Raw genomic sequence first — 21,780 nt, 5'->3', positions numbered from 1 at the left:
TGTCTCTATTTTTCTACTCTTTGTATTGAGGCTTTTTCACAAATAGAAGCAAAATCATTTTTCCGTTGCATTGTTGTTATTAGAGAAGTAATATAATTACTCACAAATATGCACATATAATAAAAATAAGTATTTTAGAATAGTAAAATAAACATTTAAAAAAAGAGAATGATATGAACATACATATATTAGTGGATTTTCATAATGGAGGACAACAAGCATGCAAAACATGAGGGTATTTTTTACATTTTTTTTTTTTTTGACAAGTTTAAAGCCCGTAGGCTAGTACATCCCTCCAATATTCCCTATTACATATCTGTCTTTCTGGAAGAATAAAAGCAAGTTGTATCCTAGCTATCCAGTAAACATAAAAGTTTGCTGTATTTTTTACATCATGGTATTAAAAAATAGATCACAGGATAGGAAGTATATAATTCAGAGGTCACAGAATATTCAGAGATCACAACATGGTATTTGTACATCATGATATTAAAAAATATATCACAAATTAATTGTGTATATAATTCAGAGGTCACAAAATGCTAATTGACAACATAAATGTTCAACGTTCCTTTTTCATAGTCTCTATCTTTTTGTATCCGAAATCTTTATTAATATTCAAAATTAATAATTAATTTCAAAACTACTCCCTTTTCGTTGGAATTCAAAATCTGTCCAAACCAGTATTTTTTTTTTCTGATTTCTAGCTAACTTTATGGAAATAAAGTTTCCGGTTTGAAGCTTGTCAAAACCGGTAGAAAAATAACCGGATTCTAACACCGGTGATAAAATTGCCGGTTTTTAAGTTTTTTTTTTTACAAAACAAAAATGTTATAATTTATCTATTTTTTGTATTGAAATATTAGAAATATTTTATATATTTCTTTGAAAATAGATGAAATACTATATAATTTGATTTACTAGAAAGATAGCGACAAATAACCCGGATCAACATTTTTCATGATGGATTTTTCGCGACTGTAAGAAAAATTAAAATATTTCTTTTTGTTATTGGAAAAAAAGAAAAATATTTTGAATCTGAGTTGTTGATCCCGGTTCAAAAGTTACTTCTAGATAAATACAAAAAATATTGTAATCCTTTTATTTTTGAAAAAAACAAAAACTTGAAGTTATTTAATATCCAATTTGTCAGAGACTATTTTGTTTGTAAAACAAAAACAGCAAGAGAAGAAAAAAAATACTTAAAACAAAATATTCAGATATAATGTTTTGCTCTTACGTACGGTCTTACCAACACATGATAAAATAAGGTAGTTAGAATATTATTACATTTTAATTGCTTTTAAGTACTGTTGCTGTAATTTAATTCAGATTCACTTGTTCAATGAGATGCTCCACTGAAAAAAGATAGGTGCCCACATATCTTGAAAGGTGATTTTTCTGGATCCACATATTTCTCCTTCCCTGTAACTCTTTCTTCCCCATACACTCCATTGACCACAACCTTCCTTATCCCTTAGGTCCTTCCCCTCTCTTTTTCTTTGCTGCTTGTTTCTCTTAAAATGACCGGAGCTGAGCTGTTTATTGGAGGGAGGTCTGCAATTGCCATCATTGGCAAGGTGGTTGATCTGGGATACTCCTACCTCCGTGACAACAAAGGTCTGCACACCAAGACCGAGGAGATGCTCACAAACTTGGAGATTCAACTTCCCCGCATCCAAAGTGTGATTGAAGTAGCTGAGAAGCGGCAAATTACTGGTACGGGTCTGAAGAACTGGCTGGAGCTTCTAAAAAATGCTGCATATGAGGCAGAAGATGTTTTGGATAACTTTGAGGCCAAGAGTATTCGTGAGAGTATCAAGGGAAAGGGTAAGGTTAGTGAAATTGTTTCTTCATCTGTTAAGATGGTTAAAACTCTGATTTTTTCTGATAAGGATTTGAAGGAGTTGAAATCTGTTGTGAATAAGCTTGATAAGGTGTGCATGGGCGTGGGGGATTTCATTAAATTAATTGATAGTGATAAAGGGAAAGAACATTGGGACAATCTTGGTTTCGAAACAACCTCCAACTTAGCCCCTGGTGTAAAAATAATTGGCCGCGATAGGGAAATCGGGTTAATCTTGGACATTATTTTGAACGTTTTATATGGAGGTTTTAACAATGAGGCTCTAGATGATCCTAACTCACAACAGGGAATAGGAGAAGCGAGTAGCAGCTCTGGGGCAATACTAAGGAAATCAAAGGTTAGTGAGATAGTTATAAGGGGTAAACCAGAGATAATTTCCATTGTTGGTGTAGGTGGAGTTGGGAAAACTGCTGTTGCTAAAAAGATCTATAACAATGAGAGAGTGAAAGAGCATTTTGCTCGTAGAGCCTGGGTCTATGTCTCAGAAAATTGTGATTGTAAGAAAATAATGTGCGACATATTATGTTCTTTTGATGGTTGTATGATAGACTCACTGATGAATTTGGAAAATGTTGGAAAGAAGCTTACAGAAATAATAAAAAATCACAGATTCTTAATTATCTTAGATGATTTGAGGGACATAACAAAGCTCAATTGGAGAGAGCTGGTGTCTGTGCTATATAATGGGGAGATTGGAAGCGTTGTTGTTGTAACCACCCAGAGCACAACCATTGCAAACACAATAAGAACTGTGCCTGAAGTAACACTGGAACTTTTGCAAAAAGAATCCTTTCTAAAACTTTTTGAACATTACGCATTTGCTGGTTTCAAAATAGGGGAATCAAAGATGCATCCCTCAAAACAACAGGAAGTGTATAACATGAAACCTATTGGTAAAAAGATTGCTGAAAAGTTGAATGGGTTGCCATTAGCAGGTGAGGTTATTGGGACATTGCTGAATAAAAACTTAGAAAGAAAATTCTGGGAAGATATTCTTGAATGTGAGTGGTGGGACATTGAAGATGCCCACAAAAATATCATTCCATCTATTAGCATTGGTTATAATTATTTGGATCCTGAGCTAAAGCAGTGCTTTGTATTTTGCTCCATATTTCCAAAACAGTATGTATTTGACAGGGAAATATTGGTTCAGATGTGGATTGCACACGGCTTTATTCAACCCGATGTAGTAGACACAGGTAGGCTTGACAGAGGCCAAACTAGATTAGAAGATATAGGAAGGGAGTGGTTTGATAAACTCATAGACAGATCCTTCTTTCAGCCAACGTTATGTGACGGCAAGTATGTCATGCATGATCTAGTGCGGGACTTGGCGATTGCTGTTTCCTCTAATGAATTTTGTTTCGTTAAAAGCCATGACAATCATCTCCCATTGTTAGCCCGCCACATGGGAATAGATTGTGATAATTCAGCGGTAGAGAGGGAATTCCAGAATAGTACAAGACTACGGACTGTGATTTTGTTTGGTAATTGGACAAACTGCAGTGCCAAATCCATCAGCAATATCTTTGCCAAATACAATGGTCTACGTTTGTTGGATTTATCTTATATATTACTTGAAACAAATGAACCCGTTAACGTTGCGTGTCAATTATCCCATCTCCGATTTGTGGATCTCTCTTTCACTGGTATTAAATTGATTCCTGATGAATTTTGTGCCTTGTACCATCTTGAGGTGCTAGATGTTCGAGGCTGTAACTTTGATAAGTTACCTGAAGGAATGAATCAACTTGTAAACATGCGGCATTTACATGCAAGCGCCAACACTATTTCCCTGATATCCTGTGTAGGAAAACTAACCAAACTCCAAGGGCTTAAGGAATTCCGTGTAGAAAGGAGTAAAGGGCATATGATCAGTGAGTTGAGGGATATGAATGAAATCAGTGGGCACCTTCTTCTAACTAACCTCCAGAATGTATCTAGTGAAGAAGAAGCAGTTAAATGTCAACTAGACAAGAAAAAATACCTGAAAAGTTTAGAGTTGAGATTTGAGTGCAGTGAACTGGGAAATATAATTTCTGACAGCCACTGTCCGTATTTTCAAAAAGAAGAGTACAGTGAACGTGCAAATATAATTTCTGACAGCCACTGTCCGTATTTTCAAAAAGAAGAGTACAGTGAACGTGCACCAACAACCGAGGTGAAAATGGAGGTTCTTAATGCTCTAAAGCCAAGCCCCAGTTTAGAAATTCTAAAAGTCGGGGGCTGCAAATGTAAATCTTTTCCAGGTTGGGTTTTCTTACCTCATCCAGGTTTATGCAATCTAAAAGTCATTCATGTATACCGCTTTTGGATAGAAAGGCTTCCTGCTTTTGGGGAGCTCCCTTTCCTCGAAGTTCTCAGCTTTGATGATTTACCATTAATTGAAAGGGTTGATGAAGAATTTTATGGCCGCTCTGATGTGGCTTTTCCATCTTTGAGGGAGTTGACATTCTCTAAAATGTCATCATGGAGATTGTGGATGCATGCATCACAGGGTAAAAGGTCGATGTTTCCAGAACTCAAGAAGCTTCACTTGAGTGGGTGCAGTGTATTGGAAACACTTCCTATTGGTTCTTTCCCCTCATCAGTGGTAGAGTTTAGATTGTCAGGGTGTCATAGCCTTGGTAATATTGAAACAGTTCTGAAAGGGATGCCTTCACTTTCTCACTTGAGAATAGCTAATGTCTTCCACCTTTTGGATTTAAGAGATACCCCCTTAAATTCCCTTGAGGTTATGCACCTTTCGGGTATTAAAAAACTTTACTTTGTTAGAGGGTCAGAGTCCCTTATTAACCTGAGAAAGTTAGTACTAAAAGATATTTATAAGATTTATCAAGAAAATGAAGAGCAATGTTTTCCACTTTTAACATACCTGCACCTAGGCAGCAGTAGTATTCGAAGATTCTCAAGAGTAGTAGGAAAGCTGCCATCACTGTGTACACTTTTGATAACAAAGTACTGTGGATTAGAATATACGAGAGATGAAGAAAGTTGGTTCAACCAATTAACATCCCTCAAAAAGCTCGAGTTCCATGATTGTTTCCAGCTGACATCCCTTCCTTCCCAATTACATACGCTCACTTCCTTGAAAAAGCTACACATTGGTTCTTGCCCTCAGGTTTTTTCATTACCGGTTGACGGTTTACCACAAAATCTTGCAGAACTATACATCGAAAAATGCCCAAGTCTAATCCACCGATGCCGACCCAATGAAGGAGAAGATTGGCATAAGATAACTCATATTCCATTCCTCCACTTGGATGCAGATATGGGAGCAATACAGGTACAATCTTACTACTCTGTTTTATCTTTTATTCAAAGGTGTGTATTATCAATATAGGCAAATTCTTCTAACTCTTTCTATTTTTGCTTATTTATGTTATTTTCAATATTTTGGAGAGCGTATATTTTGATCTGCATTAGGCATACATAAAATCTGCACTAAATTTATTATGGCTTCTCTTTAATTCACACAATTGGATTTCATATCCATCTATACAGGACCCAAGACCATATCAAATACTACACCATCGTCGCCGGTCAAAAACCATTCTCGCTCGCTCTCTCGTCTCACACGCCAACCTCAACCTCACCTTAGACCCACCCTAAACCCTCTCCACACCATCCTCTCTCTCTCCCGAGCCACCATTTCCTTCCTCCTATCTCTCTACTAAGCACCGAGCCCAAAACCTCGCCCCACTGTCTCTCTCTCTGAGCCCAAGCACCAAGCACTGTACTCAATTTGTACCAACTTGGCCGAGAGCTTGGTCGTGGTGAATTTGGTACAATTGCTATTACTCCCTTCTCCAATTATTTCTTTTTGAGTTGATTCATGAATTTATGTTAATTTTTCTGTGGTGCAAGCTATTATCAAATCAGTAATTGATTTTAGAAGAGAACCCTGGTCTAGGGTTTCTGACAATGCAAAGGATCTGGTACAAGAGATGCTAAATCCTGAAACAAAGAAAATTCTGACAGCTCATCAAGTTCTTGGTACGAAAGTCTTATTCAGTAAAACTATAGTTTCTGAAACAGTAAACCTATTCTGACAAAAATGCACTTGCAGATCATCCTTGGTAAAACTATTCTGACGAAAATGCCCTTGTAGATCATCGTTGCTGGCAAAACTGTCGAGGTGGACCAACTAATTTACACAATGAGAGATTCTAATCCCCGTGAGGCTTGTAAGCTATCTTCTGTTGTTAGTTTACAATTATTTGATTTATTTGGTGTAAATTTTGTAAGTTGGGGTAAGGTGAGGCTAAATTGTTTATATTGATGGAAAAATCGAGGGTTAATTGAGGATCAATTGTACAATTGATCGGTTTAATTAACGTACTTGGTCTTGTCTTAAGTAGCTCGAGCAAGTTGTGGTTAAAAATGTGCTTTCATCAACCAGAGAGCAAGAAGGCCACCTTGATGAAGGTTTTCTCTCCAAAGTTAATGCACAGTTACGACTTACGACAGGTTAGTGTTATTTTCAATATTTTGACATTAATTGTCATAATTATTAAAGAAGTTTGGTTGTAATGTATTTCTTTTTCGTGTTTATATAGGAAAAGAAGGAGGAATCACTTGCTAATTGTTCTTATTGACAATTATACAAATAGACTTTAAATCTGAAATCAACACTTAGGCGCAATATAATGAGTAAGTTTCACATTTTTAAATGTTTAAATTTACTTTTGTTGTTTTTAAACCTCAAGTTTTTGTAGTATAACTTGAGACTTTTGAAATGGCATGTGAGTTTGTCATCGATACCCCCCCAAAAAAAATACTAATTTTATATTTATTTTTCCAAGTTAATGGTAGGGTTATCATTGACTACAATTGATTTTATGTTTATGTTAATTAATTCTCGGTCCCTTTCAATAGAAAAGAAGCTCCATTAAATTAAATTTTATGAACAAAAGTGGCTTAAGAAACCGCAAATCTAAGGAAGCCATGGCCGATGATGAGAAGAGACTGATGGCGACCATCTATTGGACTGTGATGCTGTTGCCCCTGGAGACAGTGAGGAGAGTGAAGAAGAGGATGATGCTGAGATTGATGAGATCCTGGGTGCATCCATCATGTCAGATCAAGAGGAGCATGATTATGCTAACCTTGACAGGTAATGTTTTTAGTATTGTGGGATAATATATATTGTTATTATGTACTGATAACTGCAGCAAGTATTAGTTGTTTTGTTTTCTCATGCGTGTTAGTTTTACAAAATTCCTTCTCTCTCTTTTGTTAGGATCAGTGGTTATGGTTGTGAAGGTGAATTACATGGAAATGCTACTGGTGTAGAGACTCCTAGTCAACAAAACGGTAGCAATGGTGGTGGTGATGATGATGATGATGGCGATGACAAGGATATAAACGTAGATAGTGATGGTTGTAATGATGATGTTGATCATGATGGTGGGCCTACTTAGGTGGGTGGTCCGGGAAAGAAGAGGAAACCTGACAGTGCCAATTTGTTGGCTCAATTAGAGGAATTTGAGCTTCTAATGAAAGGTCATGGTGCTGAGAATTGGAAAAGCAAGAAATTAATAAGAGAAAGAAGTATAATTGAAATGTGTTCTGTTATAGTGAGTTAGTCAAGACAAGCCAAGATATTGGGATAAGTAACAACTGCCCAAAATTTAGGCAATTCGGTAATTCGGCAATGCTATTCCAGCCAATTTTCCAGTTTTGTAGGGGCAGTACGTATTTGATAATATTATTTGTAGTAATTTGAATGTAACTCAGTATATAAGAAGCAGGTGTTTCATACAGATTTGTAGTATATTATAATGTAACTCAGTAGTTGAGGATAGGCACAGATGGAAGCCTAAGTGAGCAAAATTATCTCATGTATCCTCACGGGTAAAAATCACTATTGCTAAAGGCCCATTACTAAATTAAGTAAATGGATAAAGCCCATTAATAAATTATCAATATAATTTAAGACACATTACTGATCAGGTAAGAGTAACGGCCCATTATATATTAACAATTTTTTTAATCGGTCAAGAACCAATGCTTAGTTAAAGGTCTAAATGAAATCATGCAAAGCCTCAATCAATGCAAATGGAGGAGGATTAATGGTATTGATTCCTGATGAAATGTATTCCAAAAGGAATAACTCAATGAATCAACCAATGGCACTTGACTTAAAGGTCATGTGATTAAGAAAAAGAGTAGCAAGGGGTCCTTGTAGATCCTATAAAATAAACAATTGAATTTCCATATTAATTTCTAAACTAACATGAGTAAGAGTTATATGTAATAGGTGGCCCACCAATTACTCTTCTTAATTACCAATATGAAAATAAATGATATTGAATTAATTATTTTAATTCCTCAAATTTTTTAACATAAATATATAAATTGATGCAATTTCTAACTACAGGTAATCAAACTTTAAGACATTGTCTTAAAATTAGAGCTATCTACAGAACAGTTACTTGGAATGATCCCAACAAAGAATTTAACAAATCAATTGATTCAGATGAAGATCCCATGAATTAATTTAGTGCAGATCAGATGAGATTTAGGTAAATTTTGAATTTCTCCACCCTATTAGACTTTTTGAACATAATGTACATCAAATCCCATTGTTCATTTTTTTGAATTAGCATACAATTGTCATATTTTGGTCGTATTAAATCCAGATCCGAATTCAATAATATATTAGGTACATCTATAAGATTCATGTACAGATTAATAATTTATCCAATATGATTTTACATATACACATGAAAATTCATTCGAATAATGGACAAAGTTATAGAACTATATATAAATTTCAATTACATTTTTATATTTTTTTTAGCAGGGCATTTAATAAACCGTTTTATAACAATAAGCTAGCAGGGATAAACTTGGAAACAATTCTATATAATATCCAAATTAATTGTATATATAATTTAGAGACGGTCAAATGGCAACATAATGGTCAAATTTACTCTTTTAAAAGCTATAAATAGTTGATCCTGAATCAGTGGACCGTTTATTTGTGCAGTGTTCTTTTGTTAGAAATATTTGATATTGGATAGTTGATTACAACAATTTTGAATTATATATACATCATGACCATAGAAGAACTTTAATTTATTGACACTTTTATCCCTCTTAAAAACATGTTTTTGATTGAGTTAGCTGTACTATGGATTATATGGCTGACAAGGAATAAATTATACTCTTTCAAGGATCTCAACTTCACTTAGATTTATAGGTTCACAAATTATTTCATTAGCGCAATTTTGGGTGACTTCCTTTTTTTTGATAAAGCTGATAGTGGCTATCAGAAGTTACAACATTACAAACATGCCTTAGAAGGTATGTACAGCATTATGCATCAAATAAAACCCCTCCGAACCAGTAAAAAAGAAGAAACATCAGAAAAAACACAAGTAGAAAACCAGTAAAAAACCAAGAAAAAATTCAAACACAGTGTGGAAGATATGATCATGGTCAACAGAACTTCCTCCATAGATTCGCTTCTTTGATGGAGTGATGTGCAATCCATTTTGGATCTGTTTCAACTCCTTCAAAAATCTTCTTGTTTCGGCCTCGCCAAATAAACCAACACACTCCAAAGAACACTGTTCCCCATTGCATTCTTGAAGTTCTTTGTTGACATATCCTTCCCGAGCTATATGCCACTCCTTGACCTGTGTCTCCATTTGCCCGGATGTTGAAGCCTAACAATTCACTAACTCTTATCCAAACCCGCCTCGCATGGTTACATTGAAAGAATAGGTTGTTTGCCGTTTCAAATGGACACTTTTTTTTTTGGGTGACTTCCTAAAGAGAGTAATAAATGGAGAAGTTTCTTTTGTACCATGGAAAAATAATTTCCATGTTTCATGCGATTTTTATCTAAGAGTCATACATCTTCTGATGAGGTCCAATTATTTAAGACTCGTGCATTTTTCTCTTTTAAAACTAAAATAGTCTCTATCTTTCCTAACTCGATGTGTATGTTGCTAATTTTATTTGCAAGTGTTTATTTCGTTTATATTAGAATTTAGAATATTAGAGAATTCAAGATATTGGAGAAAACACAAATATTAAGGAGATATGATTAAAAAATTTAATTTTTAATAAACCGCTCTTGGCCGGGTATGAATATCCAGCAACATTGTGAAATGTGTCGGAACTGCCCTATCGAATCCGTCCTGCACCTTTTATATTTATGCCCGTATGCAGTTAGTGTTTGGTTTGAGGTTGCACAAATAATGCATATGGAATTTATGGTGTCGACAATGACAGTAAGGCAGATATGGGATGCTTCATACCACAAGGCACGCACACGTGGAAAGAAGGGGTTGGAAATTTGGGGTGTTATGTTTATTGGTGTGGCATGGGCTATATGGAGACAACGCAATGCAGTGATCTTTAGCGAACAGCAACTACCGGCGAAGTTGGTGGCAGAAAGATGCACCCAAGAAGTGAGATTATCGCTTAAGTACTGTTAAATAGATGCTCAATAGTGGTTCTTTGTTTCTTTATTATGTATTCTGCTTTAGAGGCTTTGGCCTACCATTATAGCAAATATTACTTTCGTAGGACTTGTTTCACATGCAAAACAGTGCCATGAATGATGGGAGCCTATGTTGTATATCTATCCTGTAACTCTTTTGTATTAATATAAACAACTTGCCAGTCGCTGGCAAGGTTTCAAAAAAAAAATAAACCGCTCTTGGAAATTTATGGAATAGACACATATAATAGAAGGAGATAATACATATTTATATTTATATATGATTTTAGAATTGTTGTTGTTAATCAGTAATTATGTTTTATTTTTTTATTTTAACAAATTTGAATACTAGTTATATATAACCATTAATCTAATATTTAAAAATTCACAATATACAAATTTGAGTTTCTTTTTTAAATATTGATTATTTATCAAATATTTTCATATTTGACACGTTTGATATAATACTTGAGAAAAGATTAAAATTTTGGTCATCTAACATTCTTATATCTTAAGTTAAACAACTAGCTTATAGTTCTTGAATGACTATAGGTTAGATCAACAACTATTTTAATTTTTATTACCATTTAAAAATAAAACTCAAAAACTAGCCAAGTCCTTTCTATCTAAAAGAACTAGCTATGTTCTTTATTTAATTAGAGTGCGTCTCCACATTAATCATCTTACAGATTTTTTTTCTTAATTGTTTTATTATATACGGTTGATCTTTGATATATACTTGAAAAATAGAAAAAACATAAGCGTCCACGCCCTACTTGGGTGGTGTGCGATCAGAAATTCAGTCCAATACAACTCGTGGTAGAATGTACAAATCCCTTTAATATTTGTGTCAGAGTTGATCGGATGGTCCGGATCCAAACTCAAAATTTGAGGTACTTTAGGAGATCCAAATTCACTTGGAGTGTCTGCTTGCCCAATAATCGAAATTAATATCCAAATTAATTGATATGTAATTTAGAGGGATATTTAACAAAATGCTCTTCTTTCGAAATAATCAAACAAAATATTTATTTTCAAAATTATTAACAAAATGTTTTTGTGGATCTCAAAGTTTTCAGAGTTATTTTGTTTTAATTTTGTCCGTATAATTTTCTTTCTTGCAAAGAGAGTTTAAATGCTTCTATTTTTTGTGTCTCCATTATGCTTCAATTTTTTAAATTTTAATGACTAAAAATTAAAAAAACGAATGTCAAAATAAAACCGTTGGATCTAATCCATATTATTTTCTCTATGAACATGTGAAAGATTTCAAATTTGTTTTATTGATATAAAGAGCTTGCAAAAAAACACTGGTGTTGATAATTTATGGACGTTGATTTATTTATTTAAAACCAAAATGATAATTTTTTATATGCATGTAAAGGAAATAATACATATCACTTCTAACTGTTTTGTTTGACATATAAATTTTAAAATTTTTGCTATTAAAATATTTTGAAGGCACGAGGGGAAAAATAAATGAAGACATTACAAAAAATGCAGACTGTTAAACTCTAGCTTAGAATAATATGATGAAGCTACAGATGGGCATGACTAAAAGGCTTCATTGAATGCACAATCATATATATAGTCCTTTTTGGTTGGAATATTGAACGATTTCTTTTACAGTTTTGGTTTTGTTTTTTTTTTTTTCTCTATTTATGACACATGTAATTTATATTTATGTGTGTGTCATGAGTAGAAAAATATGTAGAAAGATAAATATATATAGTATGAACTTTAGAAAGAAAATATGTAATGTTAAAGTTTTTAAAGATATTCATTAAATATTTTTTTAAATAAATTACAAACTAAATCTTGTCGCTCGATCTTGTCTTATCGTCGATCTAGTTTATTAAATAGCGTTCAAACTTGTCATTGAAGTTCATAGTACAAAGTAGAAAATGTATCCATTAAGTCATGAATACCGTCTTTAGGCAATTAATTATCATGTAGCTTTTAAATATCTTATGTCTTTGATGCTTTATCATTTTTCGCATTGTTTATCTTTATTTTTAAAGTTTAAATAATCGATCTAAGTTGTTCAATTAAAATGATCTCCATATTTAAATGTGCTTGGAGATCAAATTTAAATACCTTTTGGAACTTTTGTACTAACTTTTTAGATAGCTACAAAATTACTGTTTTTGGTTGTCCAAAAACCAATGATTTTTGTACCTATATAAAGAAATGGTAAAAAATAAAAATAAATATATAAAATTTGGTCTCTAAACATATAATGATCATGTTGAGCAGTTCAAATTGACTATTTGGACTTTAAAAACGAAAATAAAAGATGTGAGGCACAATGAGGCATAAATGACACGGGGCATTTGAACCCTAAACTTCAACTGATTTGAAGGAGCAAACCTGAAATTGATTTACAATAATGGCCAAAGAGATTGTGAAAGTATAACTATGTTGGTAATATATTTTCTCTTTTCTATTTTAATTTGAAACAAAACAAATTGAAAATTATCTCATGTATTGTCCCGGCCCAAATATAACTATGATAGTCTTGATAATTAAATGGACAAAGACCCGGTGCTAAATTATGAATTTAAGGCCCATTATTTATTAATTGGTTAAGATCCATTGCTTAATTATAAGGTCTAAATGCAATCATGCAAAGCTCCAATCAATGCAAATGGAGGAGGATTAATGGTATTGATTTCTGAAATGATTTCCAAAATAATTTATTAGAATGAATAAGTAATTAAAAAAAAGAGTAGCAAGGGATGAGGTGTCCTTGTTGATCAAATATAATAAACAATTGAATTTCCAAATTAATTTATAATAAAGAATCTAACAAATCAAATGAAATGAATCTAATTGCAAGAAAACTGGGGTCCTTACAAAGAATCTATCAATCAAATGATTCAAATTAAATCCCAGTCACATAATTAATTTAAGTGCATATCAGATCTGATTTGGGTATATTCCGAATTCCTTCACCCTATTAGCCTTTTTGGGCATACTGTGTATCAAATCCATTATGGATTTATTGGATTGACAACGGATTGTCAGAAGAGAAGGGGGTGTTGTTCTTTTATTTTTATTTTTTTAAGATTCTGAAGTTGTAAACACATCTATTATTGTACACCCGGTAGTCGCTACCTGGATATCAAAAAAAAGGACAACGGATTGTTAGAATTTGCTCATATTAATTATCCGAATCAAATAATTGTTAGAATTTGCTCATATTTTTTAATTACAGTTTTTTTTTTTGGAGCTGGGAAGATTGATATATCGTTTTATAAATATAAAGAGGCTGGGAAAAGTTATAAACATGTAAACAATTCTATTTAATATCCAAATTAAATATTCAGAGTCTGCAAAATGCTAAAGAACATATTGTTAAAACTCATTTTTTTAAAAAGCTAAAATTGTAATTTTTTTGTATCATGAAAAAGGTATTCACATGTTTCATGCAACTTTTATTTTAGACTCATGCATTTTCTCTGATGTGGTCCAATTGTTCTATTTGCAACTTTTTATATCGTTTGTTTTCAATTGTGTTAAACTTATTTTTCTAAGCCCCTCATATGTATTTTACTAATTTTAGTTTCCAACTGTTCTTTTGATAATATTATAATTTATAATATTATATAATTCAAGATGTTGGAGAAAACAAACATATTTATTATGAGTTGTTTTACAATTTTATTTTGACAATAATATTTTTGGGTTTATCAGTTTATTATATTTAATACTAATAGCAGTTGTAACAATTAATTTAATATAAAATTTCATTTTATTAAATTTGATTTTCTTTTCTAAACATTTAATTATCTATTTTTAAATATTATCATATTTTACGCTCCTCTAATATAGAATTTGGTGAAATTGAGAAAGAAAAAATGGAGACATATAATTAGGTGATGCGATTATTTAGAGGGTTTATATTTTTGAATTTGTTATTTTATTGGAAAACCAATATTCGCAAAATATTTGATGAAAAATTTTAGTTTTAGTTTTTATGTATATATTTTTGGCAAGATTTTGTTAGCTTATTTTACAGTATACTTTAGTGAATAATATAATACAATTTCAAAATAACAAGACATAAATAGCATTATTCTTGGTCATTTATCAGTTAGATCGACAATTATTTTTTTTATTCATGTTATAAATTACCTAATTTACTTTTGTGAACTGTTGTAAAATGTTATAATTTACCTACTTTATTTATTTTGTGTAATTATGGTAAACATATTTAAAATGTTAGTTCTTCGTATTCAATATTTAATTACTTGTTATGCACAATTTCTTGTCATATTTAATTAATCTGTATTGTTTAAGTACTAATGATATATGCAGTATCCTAAAAGAAAATAATGTGGGGAAATGTTTGGCATGTTAAATTTCTACCTAGCTATAGCATTTTCATAATGTCTTGATCCAACATGCAAATAAATTATAAATATTGATGTTACAATTGTAATTTCCAATAAGATTATGACGCAATTCTAAGTGAGGAATCTAATATTTCTAAAAGTTCACTATTTGTAATTACTTTTATTTAGCAATTTCTTGGAGGCAAAATGTTAAATTTGGTATTGTTTAAGTAATAAGTTTAGTATTAATGCTATATATAGTGTCTTAAAGGAAAATAATGTTGAGTAAGTTATATATATAAGGCTTGTTAAAATCTTGTAGCATTTTTATAACATCTTCATCCAACATACAAATAAATTATAAATTACATTTGTAATTTCATATAGGATTGTAAAGCAATTGCTAATATAGCAATCCAATATTTCTAATAGTAAACCATAAAATTCAAAATCCAACTTTATATGCATGAAGATGATGTATATTACGCACACATCATATTAATTTATAATCAATGATAAGATTTTAATATACATCTCATCATAGATTAATTAAGTTACTTGAAATTTCAATATTTTCAAATTAATGATCAGTGAAGTATCATCAAATAATATTTAAATTGCATGAAATTTGCATCCAATAAGGCATTCACAAATTTTTTTTGAGTAAAGGTTGGAGGTCAAGCCATCCAACTATTTAATACCATTGTTATTATAACAAAGGTTTTCTCCTATCCGGGTTTCGAAGTCATGACCTCTCACATAGAGACCATGTGCCTTTGCTACTAGACCAAAGGCTAGTTCTTGGCATTCACAAATTTATATATGTATCAAGTTTAGAACAGTAATTGACTATCTGCTTCTTCTGATGTATTGCTGAGGGAAAAAGTTACATGCTTGCTAGATGTATTGGCTATTTATTATTTTCTGCCTCAGTTATAGAATGAAATTAATTTTAATAATATTTATGTTTCTAAACTTTGTTCTAAAATATTCCAACCCAAGTACTTGCTGCTGAGCAAAAGTACAGGCCCATGTACCTTATTAGTATATATTATAACAAATTTTTACATGACAAAAGACAACATAAAATGCCCAAAATATACTAAAATGAACACAAAAAATAAACAGTTGTTTTCAGCATATATATAATTCTAGACCATTAAAAAACATAGTTTCTATTTGTCTCTATGTTTGTCCTACTTGTTATGAAGATAACATATAAATCATTGCAATATCCTCTAAAAGTTACTGATTAAAAGTTTCTCATTCTACAGTACAAATTGAATACAGTAAAATTAATAGTATGATCATTTTATAATTTAAAGAATAGAACCGCCACGCAAAGCTAGAACAAGATGGAGAACATCTCCACCTTGGATGTTATATTCTGCAGCCGTTTTGTTGTCAGCCATCTGCTTCCCTGTAAAAATCAACCTTTACATAAAGAAAGAGAGAAATATCAGTATATTAAGATTAATTGCTTAATTATACATGCGAAACATACAACAATTGCACTAAAGTACGCATTATTTTAATTTATTGCTGGGATGACACGTACACATATACTCTATACAGATCATGATACCATTAATGACAGTCTATTTCGGATCGATCCGGACTATGAATTATTATTTTCGTTTTCAATGTCCAAACAATTAAATTGAATCATTCAACATGTATTATGTATTAATTTTTTTTTTTTTTTTTTAAGATATGTAGAAAATTATTACTTTTGAACATAGTGACAAATGAATGATTTGGAAAAGATTAGAGAGGACCAAAAGTTCGTAATTCGAAAATAATTCGGAATTATACATTAACTCCGGATCATAAATTTTAGTTCCACAATAGAGGAAAAAAAGTTTATTTCTTTAAGTTCAGGCAAAATTTGAAAAAAAAAAAACATAAAATTCGCAAATTATTCAGAAAAAATTCAGATAACCGAATAATATGTATATTACTTTGGTGAGGATTCAAATCCGAATTATTAGTGAATCCTGTCACTATGTTTTCGAATGGTCTAGAATTTTAAAATTAACTATCTAAAGAAATAGAAACTTTTTTAATAAAATAATGTAAATTTTATCTAAAGTAATTAATTTCCACATGTAGATCATGTTTAACGGTTCAGATCGACTATTTGCACATTAAAAACGAAGATATGGAGATCAGGTTGAACTGTATCTACATGTGCACTTAAATTAAAGGATATATACAAAGATAATACCTCTGCTGGAGGGGAGGGATGCCTTCCTTCTCCTGAACATGCTCCTTGATTTTATCTACGGTGTCAGTGAGCTCGATATCAATCTCAATCTCTTTGCCAGTGAGGGTCTTGACCTTGATCGTGGTGCCACCACTAAGCCTGAGTGTCAGGTGCAGTGTCGAATTCCTTTGGATGTTGTAATCGGCCAAAGTTCTCCCCTCCTCGAGCTGCTTCCCGCCATATATAAGCCTCTGCTGGTTCGCCGAGATTACCAATCCCTCCTCCTGTTCCAGCCCGTTTTTTTTTGTTTTTGTTTTAGTTTTTGGTTGAACAATTCAGGGAGAAGAAAGGTGAACAAAGGAAGAATTATTCAGGGGATGATAAGGATGATAAACTAGATGCAAGTTATTATAATACAGGGTTTGTTGTTTCTATTTTGCACCAATACTTCTTTTAGAAAAAGGTTTCAAATGACTTTAATTTTTGTGCATTTTTTGTGCGGCATGGTGACTCTATTTTTTAACTTATTAATAACAAATATTCTAAAAATAAAAAAATCTAAAGGTTATATTGCCTAAATAATATTTATTTATTCTATATACAGATTACAAAAATATGATTTTTTCGTTTTCAGTTTTGTTATTATGTGAATAATAACTTGAAATTTAACGTCCAATACATCAGTATATCTTTGCAAAATGTATCCACATCATAACCTTTTACATCGATAAAATTTAGATTATATCTAACAGTTTATTTTGACATTTAACTTTTAAATTTTGAGTTACTAGAATTTTAAAGAAGACATTTGAACATATCTTTTAGTTAATTGCTAATACCTAATTACTTCATAAAAAAACATTTGCAACTAATATATGAAGCTTTTTTGGGTTTAGTTGAAAAAATGCCAAATTATGAACGACAAGCAGAACAATTTTTTTTAAGTAAAAGTTGGAGGCCAAGACACGCAACTATTTAATATTCATAAATATTTTTTTCATTTGGATTTTAAACTTGCGACTTCTCATACAGAGGATATTACCTTTGTTGATTCTCCACATAAAACAAAATTGTTTCTAAATTGTGGGTTCTTGTTATGTGTGTGCAAATTGTCTAAAAAACATGAATAATTAATAACCTAATTAAAATAAAATCGTAGAAAACATAGTGTAAATTAAGGAATACCTGAATCCTGCTCTTGATATCTTCAATGGTATCGCTGCTTTGTACCTCAAGCGTAATTGTCTTCCCACGTAGTGTTTTTACAAAAATTTGCATCTCCTCTTAATTAATTAATTAATTAATTGACTTTTCTATCTCTTTCTCTTTCTTCTCAAATATAATAATTTGTGGTTAAAGAACAAATTGGCTGCGTTTGTCGAAGTATATATAAGAGTTATATATATGTCGGTTTGTGTAGTTAATAAATAGAATTAAAGTTTAGAATGAAATATCTAATTGAGGGTAAATAGAAGCCGTTTTTAGTTTTTTACTAAAGAAGCAGTTTTACAAAATGTAACAATTTTAGTGGGGCTTTAAATTTAATACCCAAAAATTAGCACCTCGCTTGCCACGTGTCCATTATTTATATTTCTACATTTTTCTTTTTATCTAAATCAAGGAGAATATATATAAAAAAATGAATGCATATCTTATTGCCCCATGGGGACAACATTTCATCTTTCCTTTTTCTTTTTTTAATAACACTGCTTTCTTCATATGAGAGTAACCTTTGGTTTTGGATCTATACTTCGGCTATTTGAAGGCCCAATAACTCAAAAAGAGAAATACAAATCCTAACTTGTGCCTACTTTCTCATATCCAAAGTGCAAATAGCTTTTATATATATATATATATATATATGATCTAAAAATAACAATGGCTGTGGTGGGCGTTTCTGGGATTCTTAGGAATGAGCAGGAGAGCTGGAAGAGCACGGATAAGAGTCTCCAAGATGCATTTCAGGATCTTAATGCCCTCATGGTTATTGATATTCCTTTTTATTTCCTTTTCTTAATTCCTTTTATTTGCAAGGAGAAGGTTAATTGCTTAGGATGTCACAAAAGAAGAAAATGAGACAGCAAGTACTTAAAAATAAACCCTAATAATATAGTCAAGGTGTTCCTGAGGATGTAAGTAGCTTGGATTATTGAGAAAAATTGAAAAAATTGTTATTTGTACAGAGTAAAGCCAAGGAGATGGTGCAGCTAGCAGAGAAAATGCCCCAAAATCTACTAGCTACATGCTCGAATTCTCAGTGTAATTCAAATGATGAAGAAACGGTTTCAAAACAAGACATGCAAGATTGGTTGTTGATTGTCAGTATTGCATCGCCTGTCACGAAAGAGACAGCTGGCGCTCTGTATCACCAACAACTTTCATGCCAGGTACATGTAGAATTTTCTTTTCTTCAAAAAAGGAAAATAATCATATACTGTCGCAGCATATATGCAAGAACTAATATTTGATCTAGTGGCAAAAGCACATGGTCCTTATGTGAGAGGTCACAGATTTGAAATCCGGATAGGAATAATCCTTTGTTGTATTACAAGGATATTAAATAGTTAAGTGACTTGACTCCAACCTTTACTTAAAAAAAAAATTGTCACAGCATGCATCCCATACATTAAATAAACTAACCATTCAGTGTGTTTTGGAGATGTATGATGTGTAAGCACATGGTTGTGGTATGATGTAATTCATAGGGAAACTAGTATCTTTGTCAGATCCACTTTAGAGAATTTATTAGGTTTTCTTCTGCAGCATTTCTCCTGAAGGACAAAAGAAAATCCAGAAATGTGCAAAATCACTGAATTATTATTTTTTTCTTTTTTTTATATTTTTGGATCTTTGTTAGCTTGCAGACTTTGTTAAGGTATCACTTGAGAAGGCAGGTGGAATGATTACTTGGTTGATGTCTATTGTCTCTTCAACCGAGCTAGAGGAACAGGTATATATCATATTATTGTTAATTCATGCATATTTATATCTACGAATATAAATCCCCTGTTATTCCAATGGAATAGCAGGGTCCTGTTGTTTTGATCTCAACCATTCAAAGTTCTTTATGTGCGAATCTCAATGAAGAAAACTTTTTATGCACGAATAATGATGAAGTTCAATGGTTGGGATCGGAATAACAGAAGATTAATTTCCTTATATCTACCTCTTTGCAACCTTGTGATGGACAATTTAATATCATAAATAGTTCAGTGACCTAGTACTGTCTGCATTTAATTTCCCTTCTATCTTTTCAGAGCTGATGTCACCAGAAGACCTTTTGAAAGCATGTGCCCTATGGGAGAAATTTGACATGTAAGTTCTATTTAAAATTTCAATTGCTCTAAATTTCTCAGCTAATTTTGGGAGGAGAAAAAAAGAAACTTCTTCTTGTTGGTTTCTAAATTCCTCATTTTTTTGGTGTTATGACAACCAGCCCAGTAATGCTGAGAAAGTTTAACAATGGGGTGAAAGTGATTCAAAATAAGTCACACAGTGATGATGAGGTACTGATATTTTTCTTAAATTGTTCCATTAGTTTTTTAGTTGCTTTAAAGTTTAATGAAAAAGAGAAATTCTCTAAAGCTATATTATTTATTTATTTTTTATTTCTTAGGTCTTTGCCATAATATCATCCCTAGCACAGAAGCCTGATGCTCTTAGAAAAGGAATAAGCCCCAGCGATGCAGCATTGACATTAGGGATTGCACCAGCCTTGGCAAAGGAGCATCTTTTAAGTGCTGAAACCAGAGGTACTAGAACTGAGTTGATTTCATATGTTCAAATCTATTGCTTAAAAAGAATTACATGAATTAAAAGAGATAACAGCTGTGTATTCTTGTAAATGTTTGAACATAATTAATTAAACTGTGTATTCTTTCTTACAAACTAGGCCTGCTGTGCAGGGATGTCAGTGCTGAAGGCCTTCACTTCTACATCAATCTGTTCAATGAAATTGATTCAGCTAATATATACTCGTAAGTCTTTGAAGTTTGGTGAAATACTGGTGTTGCATGCCTCTATTAAGTTTTCATCAGATTAAGTTGGTACATATTTTTTAGATAAAAATGAAAATGGCTTTACATATAGCACATATTTTTTAGATTCATTATATGATGACCACTGTAGTTCTTATAAAATTGAAAATGGCTTTACATATAGCATGGTTTATCGATCTTTCACAATTCACATATATGCTGAATATATGTGTGTGACATAAGCTTTTGCTTCCAGGATTAAACCTCACAGGCTACAACTGTATCATGCTGAGGATAACTTTAGTCCATAATTGTATCAAATGTGATATTTTTTTTGTGCTCATCTGATGTACAGCTTAGTCTTTTTTATATTAATTAATACAGCAGGGTTTAGGGTTTAGGGTTCATATTTTTTTAGGCGTCTCTTGGTCTTTTTTAACTTCAGAAATTTTAGATGAAGATTATATATTAATACAGCCGGGAAGAGCCGAATTTGTACAAACGAGCTGAACAACTGAATGAGTTAAAACTGAGCTGATTTTTATTTCGGCTAAAGGCTAAACTTGGCGCTAATTCAAATTTTAAAATAAAAGGAGTAAAATAAGAGTTAAACTAGGAGTAAAATAAATGAAGTGGTGAGTTAATCCGAAGTAAAATAAATGCAGTCAAGTGTTTTTTTTATTTTTATTTTTTAGCAGTATGAATATTTTAGGTACCTCTCAACTGTTTTTATAATATTTTCTCCTTCAAAATTTTAATTTAGTTATTATATATACATTATCAATATTACCTGTGGCCCAAAACACTTATGTACCAGTTTGCCATACTACATCACTAATATTAATTTAGAATAACATTATAACGAAAGTATTAATTTCAACATAAATTTCACAAATACAGTTTTATGAAGTAGTTGCCTAAACAATTATTCAATT

General features: G+C 31.8%; 4 protein-coding genes across 4 annotated transcripts in view; 3 read left to right on the top strand and 1 right to left on the bottom strand.

Annotated features, from left to right (window-relative positions):
* Positions 1-7,351, top strand: part of LOC144545960 (putative disease resistance protein RGA4) — a 35,547-nt gene extending 28,196 nt beyond the window's left edge. Inside the window, exons 4-7 of the mRNA XM_078294507.1 lie at positions 6,229-6,337; positions 6,427-6,520; positions 6,746-6,983; positions 7,110-7,351. The gene's annotated coding sequence lies outside the window, so the exon portion shown is untranslated. The remainder of the gene's footprint in view (positions 1-6,228; positions 6,338-6,426; positions 6,521-6,745; positions 6,984-7,109) is intronic.
* Positions 1,423-5,839, top strand: LOC144545965 (disease resistance protein RGA2-like). The gene is made up of 2 exons (XM_078294516.1): positions 1,423-5,153; positions 5,372-5,839. Exons 1-2 carry the CDS (start codon positions 1,524-1,526, stop codon positions 5,477-5,479), a joined length of 3,738 nt encoding a protein of 1,245 aa, XP_078150642.1. The 5' UTR covers positions 1,423-1,523; the 3' UTR covers positions 5,480-5,839.
* A 7,278-nt stretch (positions 7,352-14,629) lies between the features above and the next one.
* On the bottom strand, positions 14,630-18,146 carry LOC144545963 (ubiquitin-NEDD8-like protein RUB1). The gene is made up of 4 exons (XM_078294511.1): positions 18,054-18,146; positions 16,890-17,149; positions 15,996-16,096; positions 14,630-14,649 (listed from the first exon to the last, which is right to left on the bottom strand). Exons 1-4 carry the CDS (start codon positions 18,144-18,146, stop codon positions 14,630-14,632), a joined length of 474 nt encoding a protein of 157 aa, XP_078150637.1.
* Positions 18,147-18,587: 441 nt separating this feature from the next.
* On the top strand, positions 18,588-20,849 carry LOC144545499 (vacuolar protein sorting-associated protein 36-like). Its single transcript, XM_078294068.1, is given in 9 exon segments — positions 18,588-18,593; positions 18,705-18,851; positions 19,052-19,255; positions 19,726-19,771; positions 19,774-19,818; positions 20,126-20,183; positions 20,305-20,374; positions 20,485-20,620; positions 20,761-20,849. Coding segments are annotated over 9 exon segments (801 nt in total).
* Positions 20,850-21,780: the final 931 nt, after the last annotated feature.

The sequence above is a fragment of the Carex rostrata genome, chromosome 28, assembly GCF_964058835.1.
Source record: "Carex rostrata chromosome 28, lpCarRost1.2, whole genome shotgun sequence".
Taxonomy (NCBI): domain Eukaryota; kingdom Viridiplantae; phylum Streptophyta; class Magnoliopsida; order Poales; family Cyperaceae; genus Carex; species Carex rostrata.
Note: the sequence above shows the minus strand (reverse complement) of the source record. Positions and strands in the feature narration are given on the sequence as shown.